Source organism: Acanthopagrus latus, chromosome 17 (assembly GCF_904848185.1).
Source record: "Acanthopagrus latus isolate v.2019 chromosome 17, fAcaLat1.1, whole genome shotgun sequence".
Lineage (NCBI taxonomy): Eukaryota > Metazoa > Chordata > Actinopteri > Spariformes > Sparidae > Acanthopagrus > Acanthopagrus latus.
This window is the reverse complement of record NC_051055.1, coordinates 24,743,631-24,767,621: the sequence shown is the minus strand read 5'-3', so window position 1 is coordinate 24,767,621 and position 23,991 is coordinate 24,743,631. Positions and strand designations below refer to the sequence as shown.

General features: G+C 41.1%; 3 protein-coding genes across 4 annotated transcripts; all 3 read right to left on the bottom strand.

The window, feature by feature from the left end:
• Window positions 1-62: 62 nt before the first annotated feature.
• On the bottom strand, window positions 63-2,476 carry lim2.5 (lens intrinsic membrane protein 2.5). Of its 2 annotated transcripts, none has more exons than XM_037074415.1 (4): window positions 2,299-2,476; window positions 868-1,017; window positions 546-680; window positions 63-227 (listed from the first exon to the last, which is right to left on the bottom strand). In XM_037074415.1, exons 1-4 carry the CDS (start codon window positions 2,474-2,476, stop codon window positions 166-168), a joined length of 525 nt encoding a protein of 174 aa, XP_036930310.1. In that variant the 3' UTR covers window positions 63-165. The 2 variants fall into 2 exon arrangements, with proteins under 2 accessions (XP_036930310.1, XP_036930311.1); XM_037074416.1 differs by lacking the exon at window positions 2,299-2,476 and adding an exon at window positions 1,440-1,658 and having other exon boundaries at window positions 166-227.
• Window positions 2,477-9,484: 7,008 nt separating this feature from the next.
• On the bottom strand, window positions 9,485-16,182 carry vsig10l (V-set and immunoglobulin domain containing 10 like). Its single transcript, XM_037075990.1, has 12 exons — window positions 15,825-16,182; window positions 15,238-15,570; window positions 13,633-13,902; window positions 13,253-13,519; window positions 12,926-13,168; window positions 12,420-12,698; window positions 11,725-11,817; window positions 11,106-11,330; window positions 10,179-10,298; window positions 10,060-10,100; window positions 9,888-9,977; window positions 9,485-9,799 (listed from the first exon to the last, which is right to left on the bottom strand). Exons 1-12 carry the CDS (start codon window positions 15,898-15,900, stop codon window positions 9,725-9,727), a joined length of 2,112 nt encoding a protein of 703 aa, XP_036931885.1. The 5' UTR covers window positions 15,901-16,182; the 3' UTR covers window positions 9,485-9,724.
• A 1,100-nt stretch (window positions 16,183-17,282) lies between these two features.
• Window positions 17,283-22,362, bottom strand: etfb (electron transfer flavoprotein subunit beta). The gene is made up of 7 exons (XM_037073651.1): window positions 22,206-22,362; window positions 20,396-20,554; window positions 19,802-19,960; window positions 19,630-19,692; window positions 19,046-19,204; window positions 18,643-18,858; window positions 17,283-17,945 (listed from the first exon to the last, which is right to left on the bottom strand). Exons 1-6 carry the CDS (start codon window positions 22,257-22,259, stop codon window positions 18,688-18,690), a joined length of 765 nt encoding a protein of 254 aa, XP_036929546.1. The 5' UTR covers window positions 22,260-22,362; the 3' UTR covers window positions 17,283-17,945; window positions 18,643-18,687.
• Between the last annotated feature and the right edge of the window lie 1,629 nt (window positions 22,363-23,991).

Below are 23,991 nucleotides of genomic sequence, written 5' to 3'. Positions count from 1 at the left end.
GAGCTGCTTTCCATCCCAAGCCATTGTGGGTAATTTCATGACAAAACAACAGGACAAGTATGGTGCATATGCAAATTCCAAATTTTATTATTTTATGGTAAATTCTATATTTTTGTACAGGAAGTCATATCCTTTACACCCACGTGACATCATTTCTTGTTCATTTTAACGTGGGCCAGCCACTCTTCTGCACTCATGCATTCTGTAGGCACACATGTAGAATATACCTGCAAGACAAAACACAGGTCAACTGTAAAGTAATGTTTAACAACCAGAAAGAGGAAGTGGAAGTACACGTTTCTTGCGTCATCTGACGTATACAATCGTACAGATGTGTGAGTTTCATAAGATAGTGAGCATTTTCATTAGTTTGAAGCTGATGAGACTGTACTAACTCATTATAAACAGTTGTCAATAAAATCAAGGGAACATGAAAGTATGACTATGAAGTATGTGTTGCATTGGTGATTTTATGATTTGTTCTTCAAGAAATAACAGCCATCAGCAAGATGGTAATCACATTGCACCCCTTAATTTGAACAAACCTGCAAAGAAGGTCATGAGCAGGGCCACCCAGCCTAGTATGTAGGACCAAGAGAAGCGCCAGTCACCAAAGCGCTTGCCCAGGAAGTTCACTGTCACCCCGGTGTAAATGGCCATTGCAAGCAGAACGAAGAGAGCTGGCATGGTGGGCAGAGAGAAACACATGTTAAAATGAATATCCGTAATAAAAATAAATGTCGTCTGACTGAGAAAGTTTCCACGGCAGGCCGGGTGAACTTTGACCGAAGATTACACAATATGCAAATTGACTAAATGGAGATTCAGATACATGTGTCGCCATATAGCTGTGCTCTTCTGACTCACTTGAAACAAAGAACATGATCCCAGCAGCAAAGGAGCGGTTGAACCTCTCGAAAGCCGAGAAGTGGGCAAAGGAGAGGATTCCTGCGATAATACCAGCAAAGCATGACATGGCGGAGAGGATCATGAAAGCACGAGTGGCATTCCAGTAAGCTGAGGAGGAGCGAAACAAGGGAGAGAACATACTGTAAAGATATGTGCAGGAAGATCAACAACCAGCACTATAATAACAATAATTTTGCACCATAATGTAATGACTACTGATATTTTTTTGATTGTTCCCATGCACTGCTGGACTCACACAGCAGTCATCTTTAACACCACTGTTCACAGGCAGAGAGTCTTAAAACAGCGAACGTACACATACATAAAGTGAAATTTACATGAAACTGGTCATGTTGAGCAGAGAAGTTAATTTTGTGATTTTGATGCATTTTTTTTATATCAGCGGATCTTCAGATCAGTTTCTGAGCAGCATTGGTCCGTCAGCTGGTCAGTCCACAGTGTTGGTCCACACTAAAATACCTGTTGCCTTCAAATTTCCAACAGCTATTTGATCCAAAAAGTATCCTTACGACTTTGCTGACCCTCCAGCCTCACCACGAGGTTGACACCAGAGCAAAAGAGTTGCCATGACATTTGGTTTCGACATTTATGTCCCATTGAGGATGAAATGTAATAGACTGGTGATCCTCTGGCTTTTGATCCTGTTTCATCATTATTTTAAAAACATCAATTTGTCCAAAACATTGCCCTGCTGGAAAAAAACTGCTTAGACCAGCACCAAAACACAACATATGCTGGTCTTGCTCTTCACCGGCAAGACCAGCATATGTTGTGTTTTGGTGCTGGTCTAAGCTGGTGGTGTCTGAGCACAACCAATAAGATTCCAACCAGCCCTTTCTATACTATGTTTTTAAAGGTTACTGGCAGATTTTAGCATGCTAACATGCTTTACTCAGATGGTGAACATGCATCTGCTAAACATCAGCATGGCATCGTCACTGTGAGCATGTTAGTAGACGTTAGCATTTAGCTAAAAGCTCTGCTGTGTTTTGTCTTGTTAAAAGGGTTCTGTACATCTTTTAACTACTTTCTTTCAGTGTGACCTGCTGTATACAAGCTGTTGGTTGCTGGACTGTGGATTTCTTTGTGAGGGACTCAGGTCGGATTTTCCAGGAGTCCATAGAATATGGATTTATGCACGCTACACAGTGCCTCGACTCTGCTAACAGAGAGCAACAACAGTAGCTAAGTTCCCAAGGCCCCTTTAAGGGTTAGGGGTTAATTCTTGTTATTGCACCTCTAAGGTAAAAACAGTCATTACAATTACAGTCGTACTCAGATAGGTAGACCTAAACTCTGGTGCACTGTACCTTAGGGAGACAAAACAGAAACCTTTTTAAGTGTCCAAAAAAATACTTCCCCACTTACCAATGCTGTCAGTCTGCATGTAGCACTTGCCAGACATGCAGTACCTCCACAGGCCCTGATGGGCAAAGCTGCCAGACAGACGATACTGCATCCAGTAGTCTGTGGCTGTGGAGACCACCAACAGGATGTTCCCCACGATGGCACAAAATAGGCCCCCTCCCATGAAGCTGTACATCATGAGTGACACTTTAACAGTGGTAAAATCTTTATGCACTGTGCAAAAAGAGAAGGAGACAGGAGTCAGTGGTGCAAGTAAACTTATAGTTATGATTTTCTTTTCTTTTTTCTTTTTTTTTTTTACAGCTTTAGATTTACTGTTGTTTTAGATGCAAATGGATTAAGGAGACATGAACTGCCTGAAGGTGACGACGCAGGTTATTCTTTGAGTTGCAGCTAGAACACCATGATTTAAGTATGTGATGAAGAAATTAAATGTACATTTCCTGTTTGGACCAACAATCAAACTGTTAGTTCACCTCCTGAAACAGTGTTGAATTAATACCGCTACACGACAGACAAGGCTCCTTCTTTTAGACTAACCCCATTAGCAACATTTGCAGTTCCTCATTTAAGGGTGATGCTGGAGACAGATAATGCTTTTAGATGTATGTGAGTCTGTCTGAATACAATTGAAGTGTTGTTTCTAGACAGTTAGCTGAAACCACACAGCAGAACTCATCGTGAGCACTGCTGGTCTGCAGAGTGATCATACCAACCACTACACAACCAGCTCGTAGCAACATCTCTCTTTGAACAAGTTGTTTTTTTTTCTTTTCTTTTTTTACTTCTGCTATTACACAAGCCACGAGTATGTCACTGTCCTTATCAAAATAGCCCAACATCACCACAGTCAACTTAAACACAAAGCTGTAAAACAGGTCATGGCTCATACGAAGCCTTGAATTTAAAATTGAACGATGAGAGCGATGACAGCAGCCTTAAGAAAAGTAAATGGGACGATTTAATTCTGAATTAGCCCATGATGGCACCATGTAGCTGCACAGACGTAATTAGCTATAATCTGCTCTTTTTTTAAGTATGGGGACAAGTAAGGGGCATCTGACGACTGACTATGACCTAGTCAAATGAATCGGCAAACAAAGCATAACGTCAAACATCTGTTAGTCAAGTAGGGGAATTTTAATTTTAAGCTGTCAGACAGAACAAGCATCATACACAGTCTAAAGTGGAGAGTCACCGCTGAACACCGTAGATTTATCTGTGCAGATGAAAGGAACCAGGCAAACCCTGGAGCTCAAAGTTGGCACTAAAATCTTAAGAAATGTATCGATTGTGTTAAATCCGAATAGGAACATTTTGAAAAGAAAAAGACAAATGTTACATACATTTATACAAAATTGCAACCTACTAATGTGAGCTACAATCCTGCAAGTTACTACCACATGTGAAAGGGCCTCCCAGCCCACCTGTGAGTCATGCACACATTGGTTTAGCATGCAATGATATCCACCCTACTTTATCATCTTTAATCTAATCTTTTTTAGCATCCTGATGGCTTCAGCCATCTACAAAAGACCCAACATCACCTTACCTGAATTCCTTAGGATTATCAACCCTCTTAAGTATCAGCCTTTCCTCAGGGAAAGAGTGAGAGAGAGTGCAAGCCAGGAGTGAGCGAAACGTCAAAGAGGAAGCCCTAGGCTGAATTCCAAAAAGTTATCCCCTCCACTTTTCTGTCGATGGAGGCAAAATCCTTTAAAACAATCAGCACAGAACAAATGCACTTGAGCTGGTGGGCCGCACGCCACGTGACTCTTTCACACTGAACTACATGGGAGTATTTTTTGGGGGTCAGGGGAGAAGGGAGGGGGGTGGATGGCGTCGGGGGGATGGGGGCAGGGTCTGGGATGTGAGGCCGCGGCACCACAGTCCTTGTCTGTTGTTCTATTAGGTATTCTGGAACTGTGGATGTGCAGAGGCTTGCAGTACTGCTGTGGTCAATGGAACATGCTGAAGCGCACACTTTCTTTCAGTGTGGCTGGGGTGTGGTCATGGGGACACATACACGCTTAGAGCAGGCACATGACCAAAGAACTGCTAAGTAAAATTAGACACCGTGTGCGAAGTGTTATACATGTTCACCCTGAATATGTAATGACGTTATGGAAACATTGCACTAACAGTAAAAGCCTGCCCAGTACCGCACATGGAACTAAACATTTTTACACCTATAAAGTATACAGTATTAGGTGTCGACACTGCGAGCAGCATGCCTACTGGGCATGCATCTAATCAAATAGCATGGGTAGTCAGAACATTCACAGGCGCTGGAATAGAAGAGGATTCAAGGGAAAATCAAGTGATATAAAAGTAGGATTACATCTCAGATGGTCTGTGTTACTGTCCAGGGGAACTCACATAGCTGCAAGCTTTTGGTTTGAAGTGACACCTGTTGGTGGTGTGAACCATTCGAAACAGAAACAGGATGAAAATACATATAAATCCTCCTGAAAGAAAGTATTTTTAAAGGTTGCTTGTTTCAGCTGAGGTGTGTACAGTTTGACGTATGACACCCATGTTTATACCTAAGCCTTATCGTATCAGCACGATCTTGATTTGAACCTTAAGTGAGCTGCAGTGTCCAGTTAAAGGCCTCACTCACGATCGAACATGATGTTTAACAGCAAAATCACTGGATATCTGAGACAAACAGACAGAGAGGGACTCCAATGCTGTAAAAATCATAAAAAAAGGTAAGTACTTTAGGCCTTAAAGGTTAAATTCAACCTCACAGCAAAACTCAGAAAATGGCTCAATGAAGCCCCAAGATGCCAACTAATTTTGAAAGAATTTGTTTACACCCTCAACATGTAGCCATGCTAACACACACTTTAAACTGTTTTAGCTGAACGTCAGAATTGAAGATTTGGACATTATCACAGATGTAAATCATATCTTTTACATCAATTTGGGATCTCCGTACCAGAGACTTGGTTTATGTTGGGCCGACTGTATGGCCTGTAAAGTAACTTTTCAGAATTCTCCTAAACAACTGAAGTAAATGGGGACTTTAAAACAACTGGAAACAGTACCGTATACCATGCAGAATTTCCGGCATAATCAAAGTCTCCTGAAGCCAAAAGATCGCAAACAGATTTAACAATTCAGCACTTTCACCCCTTTTTGTAAAAGCAGAATCTTCACTGTAGCTGCTGAGCAAAAAGCGTAAGTGTGCACCCTGCTGAGGTCAGTGCATGAGCTCAACCACACGTCAGTGGGTGTCACAAACATCTTTTCTAATCAATTAAAGAATCTTGTGGTAGGTCAGATGAGCTCTGTTGAGTCATTTTTGGTTGTTTCTTTTAGGTTTTAAAAAAAGTCCCCATGTACTTGAGCTGTTTAGAAGAACGCTGTTTTGCTGTGAAGCTCCAGAAATGTTTTGTTGACTGCAAAACTTCACCTAAATTTAAAGCGTGGGTGTGAGCAGATGATGATGAAACTTTTATTTAACTTATCCTTTAACTGATCTCCTTCAGCAATTAGTAAGAAGTGCAACAGCCGTGAGAGAGACTGAACTCTCAGCATGGTGTAGGACTGTTACAATATTTAATGGATATGTCAGTGTACAAAGTGTCTGCGTGATCGCCTTCCTCACCTGTTGTGCCTTAAGTTGCACATGTAAGGGCATTTTTGGGTTCATGTTAGCACTATTTACAAAGGACTGAGAGACTGACGATGCAGCTGTAGGTGTTATTACAAAAACAGATAAGAGAGATGTTCTTCGACGGCCCTGCAGTCGGACATGTTTCTTCTAGGAGAGACTATTGAAGCAGAGTTGGACTCAGGTTGTTCTAACCTATACATAACAATGGAGTGCATTTGAGTTCCAGCAAGTCCCTTCTAGTCGCAGGTAAAGATACCCTGCGATTACAACTAACCAAAACTTTGTCATTCTCATGAAAATAACTCAACTAAACAGGATGCCCTATCTGTAAGAGTCTGAGGAGACATATATGGACTGTGGGATGTGAAACGTGTCTGTGGCTTTGCGTTGTTCTGACGACTCTCAGACAACATTAAACACAGCCGCCCTGCAGACCATCTGACCAACATGATAGACGGGGCTGCACTCTCGACTTAAACACCAATGGACGCTGAATTCACAAGTGAGGAACAGTGGGCCTGTCTTTGAATGTGAAAACGGCAAATGAGAATTACATAAAACCTGCTAATCTTAACTAGGGAGTTTTCACACTTTTAACTGTCGGCCCTCCCCTGGGTGTTTTATGAAATGTGTTCTCGGAGGGTGAATATGATGATTTTTTTTTACATACTATGTTCAACAACTTCAAATTGGGTCAGAGGAAGTAGCTGGCAGGTGGTTTACCATCAGTGAAACATGCCAACAACATGCAACAAACTGAGCCTTCTCCAGAGAGGACAGACCTCTGACAGGATCTGAAGTGAAAGAAAGAAAAAAAAAAGACATGTTCACCCTGACCCTACATTTTCAGATTAACACAAAAGTGCAACTGTGGTATGCATCCGAGGAAATATCACACTTATAGTTTTAAGTCTGGACGCTTCCTCATTTCATCGTCACAAGTGCAGTTCCTCAAAACGTCGGTTAAACAGCAGCGGCTGATCAGAATCCAAAAAGGAAACCTTTTCTTTTTTTCCTTTCTGAAATGTAATGCAGACCGACATGTAAACACGTCAGAAAAACAATATCGTCTGCACAGTTAATCCCTATTTAACTGCTGCATTATAAGACAAACTAATCAGTTACAGCAGGTTTTTCCAAGTCTTGCTTTGTTAATTTATGAAAGTGGGGCCTGCCCTGCGTTTGGTGAGGCCTTTACAATGGTGATGACTTACATTTTATAAAAGCATGAAACCTCTTTCAGAATCAGAATCGATTTTACTGCCAGTAAAGTTTTCATACACGAGGAATTCTGCTGCGGTCTGTCAGTGCAAAACAACAAACAATACTGGAAACAATTGAAAGATATCATAAAGATATTAATACAAATGGATATGAAAAATAGAAAAATATAGAATAGACAACAACACATTAAATTAAACCATACAAATATAGAATAGACAATAACACACAAATGGACCCAAGTATAAACAGTGGAACAATATGAACAAGTGTGACTGTTATTTTAAACATTTTCCATGTATTTGTCATGTTACATTGATATTAATATGAGTTAAAGGTGATTAAAGAGCAATAAAACTGAAATTCATTGACAGCTTTGAGATTTCTGTTATCTACATTTATTGAAGTTTCCTGGTTTTATTGTTCTCAGGCGCTGTTCAAACTCTTGATGTAATGGGTTTGCACCACAGCACCACCTGCTGCGCAAATATTTAAAAAAAAATCATCTTTAGAGCCCTGAGCTCTCAGACGGAGCTGAGAGAGGAACAGCCGGCACTACGTGATGTTTCACTCATCTTGTGGGTCTGAGATATATAGCCTTATAATAAAAACAAAAACACAAATAGAAACACATTCAGTCGGAGGGACTTAAGTGGAGAAAGAGAAAATTTCAGATGTAAGTAAATTAGAACATTTCTGTTTGTGGTTGAAACACACACACAGAAAAACATGTTTTTCAGGAGTTACCCACATTGTTTCATGTAACAGCACTATGGACTCTGGCAAAGTCTTCATGGTTTGACAGTGGAACATCCCTAAATCCTCACCGACCTGCCAGGAATGTGCATCAAAATCTGCAAGTCTGTGAGCGTGGACATAGGGATTGTACGGAAGCCGTGAGGGGCAAGTAAGGATGTTTTCTATTATTTCCTGGTGATCCATTTTCTAAACATGTATGGACCTTAGAACTAAAGGTTTAAACTTTATGAGTTCCTTATTTTTTGTTATATGTAAAAACACAAGAAATGTTGTTTTTTTTTTCACTTGGTTTCATACATGAAAAAAACTCTTCAGCAGAAAAATGTAGATACATTTCAAAATGTTTATTATTTGTTTTATTAAACTTTATTTTATGAAACTATTGAGATTATCGAATTGGGCCCAGCTCTGCAGCTCCCAGCTGAGACAGTGGATGGAGCTGAGGTACCAGGTGATCTCATGGGTAAACCTGACAGCAGCTCCCTCTGTAGGCTCCAGCCTGACTTTCACCTATATAAAATACTGCACACAAAAAAGTGAAAAGTAATGGATCATCTTTAGGTATGTATGCTTGGGAAAGGAATTTGCAAAGAAATTTAACAGGATTTCAAGCTCTTATTCAAAAGAAGAGAATTTTCTTTTACGCCCTTAGTTTGCTGTAGTCTGCAAGCTGATCGCTGCGACACTACCTGCAGAAAGAAAATCTAAATGTGTGATCATCAATTCTTTGTTGTGCTGTCCTGTCTTGTTACAGGAGACATTGAAAGCAGTTCAGCTCTGCCCCTTAATGCCTCTCCTAGCTTTAGACTCTGTTAGTGTGGTGCTGTAGATAAAAATATATATATAGCATAAAGAAGCTTGAAATACAGACACCAAGGAACGCTGCACATGTTTGGATGGGTTATGGAATAAGAGGTGATCCAATGAGACCTTGTCAAATCAGATGCCTGGCTCTGCAGAGTAACTCTCCACTTGTCGCCACACACACACACACACACACACACACACACACACACACACACACACACACACACACACACACACACACACACACACACACACACACACACACACACACACACACACACACACACACACACACACACACACACACACACACACACACACACACGCACACACCACACAGCCGGAAACAGAGAAGAAGCTGATCAAAGTGCACGCAAATGGAAGAGAATGACAGGAAGTAATGCAGATACACAGTGTGAGGTTTATGAACAGCACACGTCCACGGACAAAAGAGAACAGATCTGACATCTTCACAAATGCTTTATCTCATTATCCACCCACGCAGGGCCACGACTGAAACCCACATACAGCAGCAGATCACTGCCACGAAATACTAAATGTTGGAACACAACAAAGCCTCAAAATAGTAGACACTTTCAAGAGACTGTTTTGCCAGGAGAGGAGGAAGTGAGGTCCTGTAATAAAGCCGATTATCATAAGGTCATAGTAGATTGACCGAGAAAAACAGTACAAGCTACTGGTTACAGCTATGTCTGGAAATAATGTGAAATTGTAAAGTTAGAATTAATATGAAGAAAAATAAATGCACAGGAATGGCTTATGCTTTGATTTATTATGATAAAACACTTACAAAATGAGTTTTAACTTAGATCATAGAGAAAAGTGCTATAAATATCCTTCCCCCACTGAAACAAAATGTGCGACACTGGAAGTTATTTAAATCAAAATAATGATTAAAATGTAGAAAAAAAATCTCAGATTAGAACAACACATAATAAACATAACATGCTGTACAAAAGTTAAAAACACACATCACAACAGATTTTCGGGAGTTCAGACGGTTGTAGCAACTCTGACAGGTGCTGGAGGAACAAAGCTGGGGAGAGCCACTGATCTCTCCGACGGGGTCTGAAAGAAAAAACAAGCCGGTTCATTTCGCGTTAAATCGACAGAAGCATCGGTCTTCCGCTTGGATGTGTTTGATTTGAAAGGCTACCTGCTGCAATCTGTTGTAATCAGGGAGAGACTTCAGCCCTCCTGTCAGCAGGTTATGAGGAGGGATTGCATCTGGTTGGATTGTTATTGCCTGCCAGGCACAAGGAAGAAGCTTAAGCAACAAAACGCAGGATTCATTGTGTGTAATTATTAACTAGTGACGAGATTCTCACTTTCTCAACGGCTCTGCCCACTGGATATCTTGTCTGCCGACCTACAACACACAGAAAGACAGAATTTAAAGACAGTTGTGTCCCCATGATGAAATATCTGGAGCTGAAACTTGACTTACTCCTGTTCTTGTGGCAGTAAACACAGAGGTAGATGAAGCCTCCCAGCAGCAGCAGGAAGAGAAGGCTGCAGGGGATTCCTGCAGCGATGCCCGCTATGGCAGGTCCACTCAGACCTTCACCTGTCATCACCAGGACGAACAGTCAGCAGGGCTTTTACAGCAAACTTAGATTACTGAACACATAATCTGAGGCTATGTTCAGACAGCAGGCCAATCAGATTTGTTCCTTAAATCATATCTGAAAGATGGAGTGTCCGCACTGTTATTTGCACGTGATCAGATCTGATATTTGGGTCCAGACATCAGCAACACATCTGAAAAGGTTACTGTGGTCACAAAGTAGGTGCCAGTAACTCTGTACACTGGTGACTTTGATTTTCAACACGGAAGCATGATAGATCATATCGCTGTCCAACTGTCCGGACTGACTGTGCATTCATGTGCTATCAGAATTATCGGAAAAACAAAACATTTTCCAACTGGGAAAATTCACAAAAATGCCCTCACGGGTCAGAACAACTACTTGGAAAGTCTCGTAAAATGTTGGTACACAAGCTCCCGAGTGGATATCATATGACAAAAGTCACTAGGTTGGTGATAAGAAACCTTTACCAACAAGTCATGTATTGTCAAGTCACTCTATCATTTCCTTGTCACTCAATTATCGGAAACAGCTGCTTTTTGGCATCCGTGTTGCTCCCCAATCCGACATGATGCGCATGAACACACCCAAGTCTGGGGAACGACTTCCCACCTCGGGCAAAACATTAGAAAGACCATCAGATTCGATGTGAACCAAATACGGTTTAGAACCTGATTTGCAAAAAATTGTTCATGTGTTTTTTTGGCTCTCCAGACTTCCTAAAATCAATCTAATGAAAAACCAAATAGGTTTGAGCTGGCAGTCTGAACGTAGCCCAACCATACCTGGACCAATCCTGTAGATCCCAGATGGCTCCCCTTCAGTCGTAAGAGCTTTGGGGATGACCCGAAACCTGTACGTCGATTTGGGATTGAGGTTGAAGATGTCCGCGCTCCTGACAGAGCCCGGATGGTGCTGGATGGTTCGAAACTTGTCTGAGCTGCCTCTAGTTTGGGTGCCATTACTAGTGTCGGTCACAAGGTCTGGTCCTTTCATCTGGATGTCAAACCCTTTGCAAAAGCACATGAAATTCATAGGTAGGGCTTTGACATGGCCTTAGAATAATATTGCAATATTATCAGGCTAAATGGAAATTTAAAAAAGAAAAAAAAAAACAGAGAGGGAGACATAGCAAAAGTGGAGGATTTCTTCTCACAGTACTTTCGTCCTTAAAATGTTTCATCTCAAAACACAACATTACTCAGCTAGAGTGTTCACACACTGCATATTTACACCCCTATCCTCTGTGTTGACTTCTCAACAGGGTGTCGGCTTTCTTTCTGAGGACTTCTGCTGAGTCACACAGATTCAAAACAAGAAAGTGGTGGTCACGTGTGATGTTTAAAAGACATGATTGCGAAAAATAAATCAACCCGGAGCGTTCCAGAGTCGATACTGTGTTACCTGTAACAACAGAGGTGGGCGGGACCTCCCAGGTCAACCTGATGACGGTTCCTTCTTGATTAGGTAACCCACTGAAATCTGAGATTGACGGTCCTGGAAAGAGAGGGATTGTGAGTAAGAGGGGAGATCAAGAGGGGGGCAGGTGGAGGCGGAGGTGGAGGGGGTGAGGTTATACCAAGACTGGAGAGCTTTGTTTAAAGGGAAAGAGCAACCTCAGGAAATACTTAGCTCTCTGTCTGAGGGCTCATTGTTTCTGTTTGCTCTGGTAATGCTAGCAGGCTGGACAACTGAAAGCTGAGGGCAACAGTATCCTTACAGGATTTAAAAATGGCCTGTGTGGGAAATGGGACTAAAATTAAAAATTCTAAAAAATAAAGATGTTTCATGATTAAAAAAATAAAATCACTGTACAGTTCTCAGTGGCTGTGGTGGAAGATGTAAGCGTGTCTTCAAGTATCAATGCATCAATGTCAAAATATGCTGTCACAAATGGGGTCATTAATATCAAAAATGAAAGTAAAAAGGGAGAAGAGAGAGCTGATAATAAAAATGCATTTTACTTATTTTATTGATGACCCCTTTTTTTTTTGCCACTGTCACTCAAACATGCTGAGTCCACCACTGTGTCCATCTCTGTGTTCTACTGCTCTTAACTGTGACAGGCAACCATCAAATCAACAGCACCAGCTCTTTACCTCTCAGCTGAACTTCCCTCCTTTGGCTGCCCATTGGGTTGCTGCACACGCAGGTGAAGTTTTGGAGGCGGGAGCTGGTGACGTTGTAATCGCTAATCTTGAGCTGTGTGGTGTCGGCGCTGATCTGGTAAGTTGTCCCGTTGGTGACAGCCTGGCTGCCTTTGGACCAGGACACCACAGCCTGAGGCGTGGCCTCGCTGACGCAGTGGATAGTGACTGCTACTTTGTCGTCAGCGTCGACTGTGGTTTTCACCGCTGGCTGGAACTTGACTGGACCACCTGGGGAGGAGACGAGGCTCTTCTTTGGCTGATAAAGTCACTTATAATACATACTGATGGAGACATACCAGCTGACAGACATTACCAAACACTTGTGACAAAGACGTGTACCGGAGGAAGGACATATATACATATATATGTATGGTTATAGATCTAGAATGACATAAGTGCACTAAACAGAAGAGTTATTTTTGTGAATGAGAGATTGCTGAGCATCTAAAACCTACTTGCAGTAATATTGCACTCATCCTGTTCAAGTGGATGGGAGGCCTGGCACGTGACAGTTTTCCCGTTGAGGTCATCCGTGGCGGTGACCGTCAGGCTGAAGTTTCCTGCTCCGCTGCTCGTGTTGCTCAGTGCCGGGAAAGAAAGCTGAGCCTCCGGGGTTCCCCCTGCCCACCGACAGTGGTACTGCAGGGTGACGTTGTTCACCGACTGCACGGAGCACATCAGGCTGCCCGACGGCCTCTCTGGCCAATGAGAAAAATCGATTCTTATAAAAGGATGAAGAAAAGGACACCGAAAACATAAAACGTTCCCAACTTTTCACATACCATAAACCTTCAAAATGATGCTCTTGTGGCGCTCTGCTTTGGTCTCATTATTGAGCAGCATGCATGTATAATTGCCCCCTTGACTCGTCTGTATGTTTGATAGATTTAGGACTCGTCCATTGGACTCGAACAGGGTCTGACCATCAAAGGCCCACTTAACAGTCGGCAGTGGGAATCCTTCAGCCTCACAGGAGAGGCTCAGAGAGTCTCCGGACTCGTAGAGCGGCTGAGCTGGACGGGCCTCAAGTTTGGGGTCATCAGGACCATCTATAAAAAACACACCACAAAGAATACAGACGAGAGTTGTTAGAAATGATGGGACACAAACACAGACAGGGTTTTTTTTTTTTAGAAATACATCTAAAAGTTATTCATCTTACACAGCACAGAGACGTTCATGTGAGCCGTCTCACTGCTGAAGGGGTTCGTCAGTGACACCATGTACTGTCCTGCATCTCTTCGGTTTGGCCCGAGGATCACAAGACTCTGTTTCTCCACCGAGTAGTGCGAGTTGGTATTTATCTCTGTGCCGTTGACAAACCACATCTGATGCTCCACCACTCCTTGCAGCATGCTGTAACTCAGGGTGAACCGGTCAGTTCCTTCTATGGCAAACTTAGATGAGCTCAGAGTCACATTCTGTATGATTTCTGTGAAAAGAAAAGGTGCAGAGGTGGATATCACGTGGCTGTTACCCCGGTTCTTCTGCCAAATGCACCAAAATGACACTGCAGTGCCTCATTAAGATGGTTAATTTGGAGTAAATTAGAAAAAATAATCATCGTGAAAGCTTTTGGATGCCAGATAAACATATGTTTGCTTTTCTTGGCCACAGTACACAGTGCAGAGGCATCCAAATATAAGCAGCAACAGAGCTAGAAGATTCAGAGTCTTGTGCTGGCACAGTGCTGCCCAAAGTGGAGCCTGTGAGCTAAAGTTGGCACGTCACAAGGCTCAAATTGGCCCATAAGGTGCTTCTTGTGAAAGCAATATGTAAGAATCTCAGTCAGGAGCATTCAATAATGAATTAAAGTCATGAAAAGAATGTGAAGCGTCATGTTGCACAGGCATCTACTGTAGTTAGCATGCTAACCAGCTAGCCCTGGCTTGGCCTGTCAATAAGCCGTGGCCATCCACATCTCCCATGCTAGTGGTGTAACTTCCCAGTCCGGATCACTAGCTCCACTGCTACAGGAGTTAACTTGTAATGGTAACAACTGTTCGCAGCTTTTAGCAGCCTGTATTTGCTTTAACAATGAATTCGCCAGATGGAAAATTATCGTATACTGAACCTTAAATGATTATGGTATGAATGGTGTTTTTCATTTTGTCAGAAAAATGCTCTGTAAGTATGTAGGATGGCTCCCTGGTCTAGCACAATACTGGAGAACATAATAGCATAATCCACCATGCATTTTTTATGACATGATGTATACAGACCAGACTTAAGGTAAGAAAAAGCTGCGTAGAATTAGCTTTTGTAAACACAGCTAGTGACCATTTTCCTGCCAACCACAAGCTTAATCCAGACAAAATCTTGTTTTAAAACATAAAAAAACAACCAAAATATGTCTCCATACAGTCTCAGAAAGATCAGAGTACATTATTTATACTCTTGAAATGTGGCCAAGAAAGCTCTTTACGCTTTGAGCTTGGCTGAGAAGATTTTGGCTTTAAAAGCCTGTAAATAACATCTTTTTAAATTAATTCTGGATCTCAGGTCACACTGAACAAAATGTAGGGAGCCATTTTATTTTTCAACACTTATTTATCGACAAGTCTATCTACTGTTTAGGAGAATGTTACAATGCTTTTTTTTCCTGTGAAGCTCCAGAATTATGTTGTAGACTACAAAAGTTCACCCAACTTTCCATCTTCATTGGGCTGAGAAGATGATGACTGAATCTAGACTCTAGATTAACTTTTCTTTTAATTGCCCATATTAACTAGGTTCAAGCTAAATCAGAGCCTTGTCAGGTACTCACCAAATACCTTCAGAGTAAAAGTAGCCGAAGACTTTCCCAGTCCAGGCTTTGTCATTTCAACAGTGTAGTTACTGCTGTAGTCAAGTGGAACATTTACAAATGTAAGAGATCCATTTGGTTCGATCTTCAGCACATCCTTATGGTTTTCAGGTATGTTTGCGGGAGTGGATGAGTCAATAATCCAGATGGCCACAGAAACATCTCCCATGAACCAGATGACAGATGTGTCAGGAGCACCGCTGAAGGGCACAGCCAGAGTCACGTTTCTGCCGGCCACAGCATTGACCTCAGTGGGACCAGCAGCAGAGACCAGCAGCAGCTCAGTGTGTGTGCCTGTCAGTGTGGAGACAAGGAAACACAATGTAAGTAGGAAATATTCATCTCTTTATTCTATAAAAAACCTTAATGAGCCTGTGAGTGAGGAACACTTTGTAAAAATAGCAAATGCTGATGTGTTGCAGGTGATTATCCAAAGCTTAACATGACTGTCTGTCCCCAACACTGCAAGCACAAATAAGTAGTTCATCTGGTTCAACTCGAGTCCTGACAAAAGGTGAAAAACTGACACAGAATTTAGTTTGTCTTACCTTGAAGAGCAAAGATAAGTACAATGGCCAGAAAAACTTTGCCCAATCTCCTAAACTCTTCCAGCCACATCATCATTTTTATAAAATAGGTGGACAGCCGAGGGGAGAGAGGAGTCAGCTGATATTAAAGGTTGAACTTCAGGCACACTGAAACTCAAGAAAATGTAGAAGAAACGTCCTTGTTGTCTTGGGCAGCAGCGAGTGATCCACCTGTGTGTCCACCTGTGTGTCTTCCTGTTTTGTCTCCACTGTGTCCTCCTCTGTCTTCCTGCTGTGTGTCCTCCTGTTTCTCCTGCTGTGTCCTCCCTGTGTGTGCACTCTCGAGCTGAAGCTTTCAGCAGGGTGTGTGATTAGCCCACCTGAGCACATTCAAAGCCTTGACTGTGTGTGTTAGTGTGTTAGGCCACGCCCCTCCTCCACAGTACCTGCTTTATTTCTGTTTGGTGAAGAAGCCAATGATGTTTCAGTTTATAATGTATCTCTTTCAATAGGTCAAATGACCAAGTGTCTAAAGTTGGTTAATTTTTAAAAGTAGTTTTGTATTGTGGAATGTCTGCGCTGGACTGTGGGCTCTTACCAGAACAGTCAACTTGACAAACAGTAATATGAGAAAGTTTACTCACCCTCATCATATTAAATGACCTGCATGTGTTCTCTTATGCACTCAAGTTACAGTTCATACATCCATAAACACTTCTGAACATGTATCTATCAATATCTGCTGTCGTTATCATGACATGAGACTAAATATCGTCTTAAATTTTGGATATTGTGGTGTCAGGCATATCAACTGTTCTGACTTCCTGTTTTTTAAAGGCTGCATTACAGTAAATGGATGTCATATTCTGAACTTACCAGACTGTTCTACTTGTTCTAATACTTGCCTTTACCCACTTACTCAATATGTCAACATTAGTGATGATTATTTCTAAAAAAAAAAAATCTCATTGTTTTATATATTTTGTAATATCTAAATTAAGGCATTTAGTTAAAAATATCTAATCCACAGCATACATTTTGATTATTTTCATAGGCAATCATTTTCTTGATTAAAAACCAAAAAAAATGTATGAAAATGTTAAGATGACATCTTTAAATGTCTTGATTCGTTCAGGACCCAAAGACATTTAGTCTACAGTCACAGAGGAGTAAAGAAACAGAAAATATTTACATTTAAGAAGCTGGAATCTGAGAATGTTGACTTTGCTTCCTGAAAAATGTATTCAAAATGATTCATCAATTATGAAACAGTTCTAGTAGTGACTAGTAATCTCATAATAGCTCTAAATAACACCGTGTTTTGGTCTTGAAAAGGTGACTTCTCTTCTGCCAGATTCCAATCATCATAGTTCTCACAGTCACAGGAACAGCAGCATTTATCTATTACCTGTATTATTACTGGCAGACTACATGAGGGAGATGTTTATTGTAAGGTCAAACCAAAAGAACAGTCACAGGTGTGTTTAGATATGAAAAAGACTGTCTGCTTTATTGTCATGGTAATGCTTCTGTACAATCAACAGAGAATTGAGGCGCTTACGGTAAAATTCAGTTTTCTGATCATCTCCTCCTGCTCATACTGAGAGACACCCTCCCTGAAACCCAGTTATACACTTACACAAACTATACAAATTACCTGTAGACTTGACAATAATCTTGAAGGACACAATCATCTCAACATGTCTGGGTCCATATTTACATATATCATTTACAAAAACTGCACCTCTTAACATGTGTGACCACAGATGTACAAGATTAAAGAGTTGAGCCAAGCTGCTGTTGGTAAACTGCATTGAACAGTGTCTTACAAAGAGCTGCGTGAATGACAGGAAGGTTCTGGGTTTGAATTATTGCATAAATTCTGCTTGTCTAAGGCTCCAGTAGAAGCCTGTGATGCAGATGATCCAGCAGTGTAAGCTAAAATGCACATAAAAGATGAGATGATCCTTTTCGGGGTTGTCTGGGTCTGCTGCAGGACGGTGTTTCTCAGTACTCCTCCCCTCCTGTCGGTACCTCCCTGCATATCCTCAGGAGTCACAGTCTCGAACAGAGGGATTAGACCGATACGTAAGCTCGTCCTCCGGGTGTGCTCAGGTAATACAGTCGAGTTATTCAGTAGTCCTGCAAGGACAGAAGAGAGCCAAGATATGTGATTCAAGACAAGAGTCGCAATTAAAATCTTTTAATTAGTTTTGCTTCCCCTTGCCACAAGACACTTAATACTCTTTGGCAAAGCAATTAATTAGTATTTCTACAATATAGAGGACGTAACATTGATATTCAAAGCAAACAATTCTATCATTTATCACAAGACGTACATTTATTACATGCATACAGAAACTTGAAACCTATCTTCTTATAGTCTCATTAATTAAGAGGCGGATATAGGTTTACAGAGAATAGTGATTTTTTTAGTATTTCCTGCAAAATGTTCATGAATAATTCACTGCAATAATAATGATGAAGACTTAGTTTAAAAGGTTTTTTCCACAAACATTTTCAGTAATGGAATTAATTTGAGCTGCATTGATAATGGTAAGAAAATCACTTGCTATCTGGATAATGAATTAATTGTTTCAGTGACTTTTCAAATCAAACCATCGTAAAACTGATTTGATTGGTGAAATTGGTAGAATTTATAGGTTTTATAGGTTGCTACTTTTTTCAGTTTTTATGTAACTTGAATAACTGAGTTTGTTGGACAAAACAAGGAATACAAGGACATCACTGTGGCTCACATAAACTATTAATTGATTAATCAATTGCAGATTAATTGTTAAATAAAATAAATATTAGCTTTAGCACTGGTGATACTCACCCTTCTGCTAAGGTCTGTGCTTCCCTCCCTTCGCTCCTAAAACCTCTACACCGTCCCTGCCTCCTTCAGTTTTCCCACCAGGTCGTCCACCGTCTCCACCTTCACCCCCGCCTGTCTCTGTGGGGGCTCATCCACTCTCAACACCTCCAACCGTGATGTGAGGTCCACGCCTAAATCTGCAGGCTTCACGTTAGCGATCTTCTTCTTCTTGGCTTTCTGAAGGAAGAAAAACAAAACGACATATTTAATACCTGTCAAGCCAACAATTATGAAAACTGAATGCTGTATAAAGTCAGAAGTTTGTTTATACAGTGTTTACTAATCTATGACCTTATTGCAGTTTAATTTTCTGGCAACAAAATGTAAAACAAGACCATTTCATGACTTCTTCCTTTCTACATACCATGATATTAGGCAGGGTGGCGTATCGGGGGGTGTTGAGTCGAAGGTCTGCGGTAACCACTGCAGGTGTTTTGATCTTAATAGTTTCCAGCCCCCCATCGATCTCTCTCACCACTTTAACCATGTCTCCATCCAGTGACACCTCTGATGCAAAAGTACCCTGCAATATAAAGATACAATTAGATGTCAAAACAGTCCATCTGGAAAACAGGGAAACATCTTCCAACTTGACCATTTCTAACCCTTCTGAGCTCTTACACTGTGGGATAACACAATAAAGTGCTCCATCTACTGGCCAGCCAAAGGAAGTTCACCTCAACTGTCCAAGCAGCCTTTGACCTGCTGTTTCTGATCTGTGCAGGATCACTGTAGCTAATACTGACTGAAACTAGTCTCTGCTAACTTTGATAAGACAGTCAGGACAGGGGCATAGCCTGATACCAGCACTGCTGTGTCACACTTGAATCTTGGAAAGACAAGCAGAAAAAATAGAACCTGTAGTAATCAACTTGTGACAGTCTGAATATTTTTAGCAATGTTAGCTTGACCCTGTTCAGAAAAAACTGCATCTAAATTAGATCTTACCTGAGGCCAGTCCAGTAAGGCTGCTGTCATCTGGCCTGTCTGATTGCAGTCATCATCGATGGCCTGTGAAAGCAACAAAAGTCAGTCAATGAAGAAAACATCACATGAGAGCTGGAAGTTCGATCTGATTATAAATTAAGCTATAGAGTGAAATTCATTAATTCATATTTACCTGTTTGCCAAGGATGACCAGTTGAGCATCCTCCTTCTTGGCCAAAGCAGCCATGATCTTGGAGACCTGCAGGGGGCCCAGGGTTTCATAGTCTTTCCCCGTCACTTCCACATGAATGCCGCGGTCTGCTCCCATGGCAAGGGCAGTACGGATGGTCTCCTGAGTGAGGGGGAAACATGGCTCAAAAGTGGAGGAAGTAGAGATATTGGGTGGTGCTGCTCTTCAATTATAATGTGCTACAAGCCAAAAAAGATTTTAATAAATGTTACAATAACTACTCTATTAATACATCAGTGTGTCACACGTCCATCTCATATCGGCTAACCTGATTGGAGGTATGGAGGATTCTTAATTAAAATTCTGAACTGAAATCCTTGTTATATGTCACTAGTTGATGCAACTATTCTCAGTTTACATGCATGGAATTCGTTACAATTTAATAACAGCAGGATTTCTCTAGAACAAGAGACAGACACAAAGCTAACAGACTGATTATATCGAACCCCACTAAATGTAGACCACCTGCCACACCACACTGTCTTTCTCCAGACAATTGCTAATAAGGGCTGGGAAGCCTGGCTCGATCCCACCCACCTGTGATTGCTGTGGCCCGCAGCTGACAGCCACCACCTCCTTAATAAGCTTCTTCTCCTTCAGCTTGACCGCCTCCTCCACAGCGATCTCACAGAAGGGGTTCATTGAGTGCTTGACGCCATCCGTCACCACGCTGCTGTTGTCTGGCTTCACACGAATCTGAGAAAGAAGAAGACAGCAGGACAGAGTCATTACAGGGGTGCCAGGTGACAGACAATCCGGACAGCCTGGATTTGGGGGCAAACTGTCAGAAAGTGAGCCGGCCAAGTGTCTAAAGGTGAAAAAGTTAGTGATGCATGTTAAAACACGAGCCCTGTTGCTGGCAAATATGTCTTCACTTTTGGATGATTTGCGTCTCCACTTTTATTGCTCTGCCATGTTTTACTAGTGGAAAATGATAGAGCGGAACTTCCCCTGAGGGTGGACACAAGGTCTGGTGTTAAAGGAGCACTGATACACTACATGATCAGAAGTATCTGACAGAGTATGTGGATATTTAATTCCGAAAGATTCTGGAATATGGCTGGAGGGATGTGACCCATTCACAAGAGTCACAAGAACACCAGTGAGGTCTGGCACTGGCTCTGGTGTTGCAGATAAGGCCCGGGATACAGCTCAGATTTATATTCATACCAAAGGCATTTGATGTGGTTAAGGTCAGATCTCAGTGCCAGAGAAGTCAACTGCATCCATATTAAACTGTAAAAAACATCTTTAAGCACATTGGGAACTGTTGCGTTGTAAAAGAAGAAGATTTTCCCTAACTGTTGTCATACAGAACACAGAAAACGATCCGTCTACTGGGGTTGTGTGGGGCCAATAACAATATTAGTTATTGCAAATCAAGAAGACTGAAAGCCGCAAAGTAACTAGATACCTTGCACATTCAGATTATTCAGTGTCTATTAATTGTGACATTTTACCAATCATAATTTGTTGTAGGTGGGTTACTGTGTAAGAGGATGTTGCATCAGAGCCAACGCAGCCTATTTTGAAATGTGTTTATTTTATCAGCAATCTGACAGAAAAATCACTAATATCAGTGATCAGAAAACTCTGAATATTGGTCCAATAATCAACAAGGGCTGATAACGCAGAACACCTGGTTTAAAATACGTATTCTTGCAATAATTGAGTGTGATCAGTATGTAAAACAAAACACTTAGAATATCAGTCAGCATCCCAATGAATAGCCAAACAGAGACAGAAGGCTGAAGTTGAAAAAAAATCTGAAAAACCTATATAATTTCAAACCACATAAAGGCAAGGCTTTTTATCAACATGTTTTGATCATCTCTCTGCTAGTGTTTGCAGGAGAGAAAAGCTAGAGATAAGTCAGCAGTGAGATCCTGCTGGAGGCAGCTGAAGCAGGAGTGTTCTTGCTGTTACACGAAGCAGCTGATTATCATGTTGTGCAACAGAAAGGTAATAATTGCGTCTGACAGACAAGTTTTAAATGAGGAAAAGACCCTTTGATAGCAACAAGGACATGCAAGATATAAGGTTACACAACTTGAAAACATCAGCCAGAGGGCACTTAAGGTAACATTGCACATTGAGGCGTTGCAAAGCATAATCTTAATTATTCATAAAACTGCATAGTATGAAGTGTCCACATAGGTTTAGCTTGACAAATCTGTAAACTATATCAACAGTTTGTAGGTGTTCATTCGCTCCTGTGCCACAGCCAGCTGGCGTCAACAGCAGGCTAACGCTAGCTAGCAGAACCTAGAAAGTCAAGTGAGCGAAGACAGGATAAAATATTTAAAAACACGTTAATAAGCCCACTGAAACATTAGAAGGACTTTACCTTCACTGCGTAGTCAATGACACGCTTAACTCCAACGAGAACACGGCCAGACATTGTAGCTTAAACGGTTAAATACACAGTAGTAGACAGCTAACTCAAGAGTCACCGCAATGAACCTTCACCCAAGGAGGAGAGGTCGGACTTATTTTAGGGTGATTCCGGGGGAGGGGGCTAAGGGGGCCGCCTACCATTCCAGCCAATTAGAGGCTGATATCAGGGAACGCTCTCTACAGTGATTGGCTGAGACGTGCTTGAAGCCGTTGTTAGATTCAGCGGAATGTAGTCGGCGCCGTGGCTTCTTCACTGAGTAAATGACAAAAATAAAACTTATTTAGGATTTTTTAGAATGCGTCTTAACTCTATATGAGAGCACACAGTCGATATCCAGAATTAAAATTGCGCAAACTGAGGGAATTGCAGCAAATCACCTGAAATAATGTGGTGCTGCCATCATCTGAGTCGTAAACAAAGGCCGGCGAAGAAACGTTCCGCTTTTTGTGGGGTAAAGTTCACGCCAGACAGGAGAATGATGTAATGAGGGTCGAGTCATTTGAGCCGCAATTGACATCTGTCAAAGCATGCTTGAAAACATATGATCGCAGTTTATGACTTTACGATTGAATTCTTAATCATATCTGTCCTACAAATACAAGGAACATGTATTGCTGAAGAGTAAAGCTGCATATGATCAGTCATAATACATTCAGTTTTAATGTTTATTATATTAATTTTAATGTTTTTGGGTTGAAACGCATTTATTTTAAAGTTATTATTTCCTTTTCTTTTTCTCTCCACATCATTTGTTTACACATTGTGCCTGATTACTTCATTGTTTTTCATTTTCTTGACTGTTTTTGTATATTGAATGATCTTGGGATGATATTGGGATGATCTGAAAGTTGCCTTTTTCACATATGTAGCCATATAAACCTAAAACTGTCACACTGGACCAGAGGCCTTTGTCGTTTTGTAATGCAATACATGCCCAGATAGTTTTCTTCCAGTTACCATAATCTAATTTCAAATTTGGGAAGTAGAGAAACATTCATCTGAAAGATCAAAAATTACTTGGTACATTCAGCTAAAACTTATCCAGTCTCTAAATAGTCCTGCGATAAGTCTTGAACATGGCTCTGTTAGCATTTAATGGTGCACTATGTAGTTTTGGGGAATAAATTGTAAACAGATGGAAAAATCTTCATTGGCTTTGATTTTTTAATGCCTAAAAAAACGTAATGAAAATAACTATCTTAATTTTCAGGACTTAATAAACACAGTGGCCTTAAAGGACAACACAGTTGAATACTGTTTTACTTTGTTTATATGTGGCGGACCCTGCCACCTTTTCTAGCTTCACACAGTGTTCTGGGGACCTTATTTTGCTCTGAGAACAGCTTGTTTATTCTATTATGGAAATAAAAAATTCAGAGCTTATATTATTACCTAATTCATATTATAAATATTAAAATTCTAAGCTTGAATTTCTTCTCATAAACTACACAGTGCTTAAGTGTTGCTGGGAGATTTGCCTTTACTGGATAAAGTACTATTGAACGTCATTACTTTTCAAAAATAACCTTAGAAAATAGTGGAGAAACACTACTGACAGAAAAGGGAAACGAGAAGTAAAACAACTAATAGGAAAGACCTTAGCATCGAAATGAACTTCTGCATTTTACATGTCTATTTTGGTTATAGCTAATATGCTAGGCTTATATTGTTTTTTTGTTTGTTTTTTTTTTTTCAATTCTGAGCCCGACCCTGAAGCCACCTTTAACCCCTCTTA

Bases quoted from the DNA above. Each gene is read 5' to 3' on its own strand.
- vsig10l (XM_037075990.1), bottom strand. From the start codon at position 15,900: ATGATGATGTGGCTGGAAGAGTTTAGGAGATTGGGCAAAGTTTTTCTG. The intron at 13,520-13,632 runs GTAAGATGAATA...TGTTTTTTATAG, and splicing joins CATGAACGTCTCTGTGCTGT to ATGGTCCTGATGACCCCAAA. The intron at 11,818-12,419 runs GTAAAGAGCTGG...CTCTCTTTCCAG, and splicing joins GAGGGAAGTTCAGCTGAGAG to GACCGTCAATCTCAGATTTC.
- etfb (XM_037073651.1), bottom strand. From the start codon at position 22,259: ATGTCTGGCCGTGTTCTCGTTGGAGTTAAGCGTGTCATTGACTACGCA. The intron at 20,555-22,205 runs GTAAAGTCCTTC...CTTCTTTCTCAG, and splicing joins TCATTGACTACGCAGTGAAG to ATTCGTGTGAAGCCAGACAA. The intron at 19,961-20,395 runs GTGGGTGGGATC...CCCCTCACTCAG, and splicing joins GCGGGCCACAGCAATCACAG to GAGACCATCCGTACTGCCCT.
- lim2.5 (XM_037074415.1), bottom strand. From the start codon at position 2,476: ATGATGTACAGCTTCATGGGAGGGGGCCTATTTTGTGCCATCGTGGGG. The intron at 1,018-2,298 runs GTAAGTGGGGAA...GCTCCTCCTCAG, and splicing joins CATGCAGACTGACAGCATTG to CTTACTGGAATGCCACTCGT. The intron at 681-867 runs GTGAGTCAGAAG...CCACCATGCCAG, and splicing joins GATCATGTTCTTTGTTTCAA to CTCTCTTCGTTCTGCTTGCA.